This window comes from Pan troglodytes, chromosome 1 (genome assembly GCF_028858775.2).
Source record: "Pan troglodytes isolate AG18354 chromosome 1, NHGRI_mPanTro3-v2.0_pri, whole genome shotgun sequence".
Classification (NCBI taxonomy): Eukaryota; Metazoa; Chordata; class Mammalia; order Primates; family Hominidae; genus Pan; species Pan troglodytes.
The window spans coordinates 114034252-114039322 of record NC_072398.2 but is presented as its reverse complement, the minus strand read 5'-3'; the positions used below and the strand labels follow the sequence as shown (position 1 = coordinate 114039322).

The 5071-nt window shown below is 39.2% G+C and overlaps 1 protein-coding gene across 1 annotated transcript; it reads right to left on the bottom strand.

Annotated features, from left to right (window-relative positions):
• Positions 1–2284: 2284 nt before the first annotated feature.
• LOC741416 (translationally-controlled tumor protein) lies at positions 2285–3792 on the bottom strand. The gene has a single exon (XM_054685878.2). The coding sequence runs from the start codon at positions 3010–3012 to the stop codon at positions 2494–2496; it is 519 nt and encodes a 172-aa protein (XP_054541853.1). The 5' UTR covers positions 3013–3792; the 3' UTR covers positions 2285–2493.
• Between the last annotated feature and the right edge of the window lie 1279 nt (positions 3793–5071).

Sequence of the window (5071 nt, the reverse complement as noted above, 5' to 3'; positions counted from 1 at the left end):
CCATCAAATGAAGAAATGGCAGAATATGAGAGCTACAGAACAAGGCATTCAACACAGAAGCAAAGCAGAGATATTCCCAGGATGACACATTTATAGCAGAAGAGTCAGAGAACTCTGAAAAGTGTATCTTAAAAAAAAGAAATGAATATGATAAATTACCTTTTGTGTTTGTGTCACTGAGAGAAATTTTAAAAGTTTGACAGAGTTTAGAGGAAGAGTTGGTGACAGAACAAATAAAAATATAAAAAAATTATCTTCTGGACATTTTAAAAAGTAACTTAAGAAAGGAAATTAATCACGGTACATTTTGTGGCTCAGCTGTGAAGAGTAGGTGGGCAAAATAATGTAAACACTGAATGTTTATTTAACCAAAAATCATGCCAAAAACCACTGTGTGAGAATGGAGGAAGAGAAAAGTTCACATGGGTGTGTTGGGGGACTGGTTGTAAGATAGTTAAATCCTCATTTTTTATAGGAGAAACATGATAAATAATGTCAAAAGTTTAAGTAAAAGCATATGTATCAATATAAATAATATAAATATCAGAAGAAATGTCTAAAAGTCATGAACATGGTTCTTTCTAGGGAGTAAAATTGAAGGTATGGGGAAGAGATAAACAAGAGGCTATCCTTTTTTATTGTAAGCCTTTGAGTACTTGCTGAATTTTAATACCCTGCACAAGTATTATGTGAATCAACAATTAAATATGAAAGAAAATGTCAATGACTTGAAATTCATCACTATTACATTTGCTATTTTTGAGGCAGTGTACTGGGGCCCCCAAGACTACCCCCAGGTTTGATGATTTGCTACGAAGACTCAGCATATAGTTGTACTCATGCTATCATTTATTACAGCAAAAGGATGAAAAGTAAAATCAGCAGAGGGAAAAGGAGCAAAGTTCAGAGGAAAGCAGGCATGATCTTCTGAGAGTCTCCCAGTAGAGTCACACAAGGGACATCTAATTCCTCCAGCAGTGACTTGTAACAACACATGTGAAATGTTGTCTACTAGGGATGCTCATTAGAGACCCAGTGTTCAAGATTTTTACTGGAGGCTGGTCATGTAGACAATCTATGCCTAACAAGTAGGAAAATTCCAGACTCCCAGAAGAAAATCAGATGTTCAGCATAGCAAACAGTTTAGGCACAGTGAGCCACTCTTTTCATTTAAGAAAAGTTTTATATCAGTCTAGGGAACTGTTTACAATTCAAATTCCCAGATGCCAACCAATGGCCAACCTTGCAAAGTAGGTCATTCCAAGGATGGCAGTCACGGGCCTTGCCCAGAGTATTAACATTCAGCAGGTACTCAGAGGCTTTCCACACAGGCATTGAAAGTCTTTGCAAATTTCCTTACAATGTATCAGAAAAGTGCTGAGTGACCTGGAAAGACCCTTGCCTGGACTTGCCATCAGTCATAAGATCTGAGTTCAAATCTCACAGGGGGTCCTTTACTCTTCATGTGACACTGGCCAAGAAAAGGAGACTCTGAGACTTACTTTTCCTTAGGAGTAATGAAAAGTTTATTTTTATTTATTTATTTATTTATTTATTTATTTATTTATTTATTTCTTCTGAGACGAAGTCTTGCTCTGTTGCCCAGACTGGAGTGCAGTGGCACGATCTCGGCTCACTGCAACCTCTGCCTCCTGGATTCAAACAATTCACCTGCCTCAGCCTCCCAAGTAACTGGGATTACGGGCCCACGCCACCACGCGTGACTAATTTTTGTATTTTTTTTTTTTTTTTAGTAGAGATGGGGTTTCACCATGTTGGCCAGGCTGGTCTCGAACTCCTGACCTGGTGATCCTCCCGCCTCAGCCTCCCAAAGTGCTGGGATTACAGGCATGAGCCACCATGCCCGGCAGAGTAGTGAAAAGCTTAAAGCATATTATATACCAAAGTGGGTGCTCAGGAAATGATTTTGTAGAAATCATTTAGTGATTTTTGCCTACTGAGTTTTCTCCCTTTTAGACTTCTGCCTTTACATCTCACTCAGCTTCCTGGGCACTGCTTTTGCATTAAAGTAAATTGTGTTCTACTCCAAGCAGTTTTTTTATTTTTTATTTTTTTATTTTTTTGCTATGAGCATGGTCTTTCCCTTTATTGCAACTCAAAATCAGAACCTTTGATTCTTTTTTATATTCCAGTCCCAGAAGTAGTCTCCACTGTAGAAGTTAATTCATGAGTAGTAGCCTACAATCAGGCTCTAGCTTCTCCAGGAACACTACAGGATCAATTTAGTTTAAATATGCATTAAACTAAAAGGCATTCTCTCAAATGAGTTTAAATGCATTTTATTTTTAGACAACCTACATGACATGTTTTTCTTAAAAACAATGCCTCCACTCCAGATAAATCACAGTCAAAATAAATGAAGAGCTCAAGATGACATCAGTCCCATTTGTCTTAAGTCCTGGTGTTGTGTGGATGACAAGCAGAAGCCAGTTATGATGACAGGTGATAGATCCAAAATAATTGCCAAATTTGTTAACATTTTTCCATTTCTAAACCATCCTTAAAGAAAATCATATATGGGGTCACACCATCCTCACGGTAGTCCAATAGAGCAACCATGCCATCTGGATTCATGTTTTCACCAATAAAGAACTGGTAGTTTTTGAAATTAGCAAGGATGTGCTTGATTTGTTCTGCAGCCCCTGTCATAAAAGGTTTTACTCTTTCTGGTCTCTGTTCTTCAAGTTTCCCTTTGATTGATTTCATGTAATCTTTGATGTACTTCTTGTAGGCTTCTTTTGTGAAACTTGTTTCCTGCAGGTGATGGTTCATGACAATATCGACACCAGTGATTACTGTGCTTTCGGTACCTTCGCCCTCGGGGCCTTCAGCGGAGGCATTTCCACCAATGAGCGAGTCATCAATGTTACCTTCTGTCCTACTGACCATCTTCCCCTCCACCTCCAGGCACAACCCGTCCGCGATCTCCCGGATCTTGTAGATGTCGGAGAACATCTCATCGTGGCTGATGAGGTCCCGGTAGATAATCATGATGGCGACTGAAGGGAGACGACGACGGCGCTAGCTTAGCACGAGCCTGAAACTCGAAGCGAGCGCGGTGCAGCCGGAGCGGCGCTCGTGGGGAGGGGGGAGCGGGCGGAAAAGCTCCAAGCAGTTTTTAAGCATTTCTTCACGTACTTTATCTTAGCCACATAGAAATTCCTGCTACTCTTCATGTGTGATTATCGGCAAGAGGCCATGCAGCTTCCCTGGCTCTGGGTAAAACCCTTTGATGGGTCCCTTACCAAGAGAAACCACATCAGTGTAATCAGCATTGAGTGGGTTCCCCAGTGGGTGACTCCCAGTGGCTTTACTCCATAGATATGCCTTTGGTTTGCTTTTGTTCACAGTGACACCGTCCGGGGCTGAAGGCTGAAGAATGATTCCCCTAGTTTCACCTTTCCTCACTATGCCTGCATTGCAGCCTCCATGAATAATTCTATACAAAATTAGGGAGGCTGTTTACTCAGTTATCATTGTTCACTCGTAACTCAAGACAAGTCCTTGGCCCTGTGGCTTATGGCTCACGCTCCAACTAGTCCTAGAAGGCTGTTTACTATATCATAGAATTGTCCTGAATACAAAATTGTATTGAATAGAATTGAATTGAATTGAATTGAATTGAATTGTCCTGAATACAGAATTGTACTGAATACAACAGTGTCCTAGCTAAAGCAAATGTCATTTTATCATGCAGTTTTTGAACTCTGCAGATCTACATTTAATTACAATTATTTACACACAGAGAGAGTGCCCCCGCTACCATGATGATATCCTAGAATTCTAGAACCCCAAAGACTTCATAACTAAAGTTTATTCCACTGGTTTTAACATTTTTTTCTTAGCAATAAATAAATTTTATCAACTCTAAAATCTTGGACAGATTCCCTAATATTTTACTGGTTTAAGTTGTTATTTCAAGTGTATGCCATTTATTTATTTTGAAGTCTATCAGTCAAAAATGAGGCTGTTTTGATGAGCACAATAACTTTAAGTCAGAGGTTGTGGATAACAGTTTGAGTCTCATGTTAGCCAGTTGATTTCTGTGTTTGGTTTTGAAGGTATAACATTCAGAAAATCCTAATTATGATGAATAGAAGTTAACAAACACATGTTTTTAAAGGATAGCTTGCTTAAAAATCTAACAATACTCTTATTAATTACTCTAGAGCCTCAAAAGGGGAATAGTAGAGTGTCTTCTGTTTCAAAGTCGAATCATTAGGAAACTCTAATAACTGCTGTCATTCCTTAATTGGTTAGCATTCTATGTGGAGAGTATGAATAAATTGATTTCTCAGATAATAAATCTCCACTATTTGGAAGAAAATACTTATCAGTTATCCAGTAAGTTTTTATATTAGGATATTTTGATCTATGACATTTTACAAAGTTTCATGTAACTTCTTGTTTCTGATAGAGGCATATTCAGTTTTAAAAACAGTAAATCTAACTTTGGTTTTCATTTCGATTTCACACGTTTCAGTTTTATCTCTGACACTAGCTGCTGTCGTTAGTCTGGTAACATCGTTGCTGTATGTTGCCACAATGATTTTATTGAATTTATTAAACTATTAGTAAAATATGCAAGTTTGCACAATCATAGTGCAGACATATTTAGCTAAAGGGATCTCTCTCACTCTCTCTTTTTTTTTTTTCGGAGACAGGGTCTTGCTCTGTCTCCTGGGTTTGAGTGCAGTGATGTGATCACGGCTCACTGTAGCTTCAACCTGCTGGGCTCAGGTCATCTTCCCACCACATCCTCCCAAGTAGCTAGTACTGCAGGCACTCGCCACTGCGCCCGGGTAATTTTTTATTTTTTGTAGAGACGTTGTCTAACTGTACTGCCCAGGCTGGTCTCAAACTCCTGGGCCCAAGCGATCCTCCTGCATTGGTCTCCCAAAGCGCTGAAATTACAGGCCTGAGCCTGCACTTCCAGCCTGAAGGGATGTATTTATCAGCTTCCCCAAAGTGATTTCTTGTCTCATTTAAGTTATTTGTACGTACATCCTGTCTCAAATTTCGCTTTTGAAAACTAAGATTTGGAACTCAG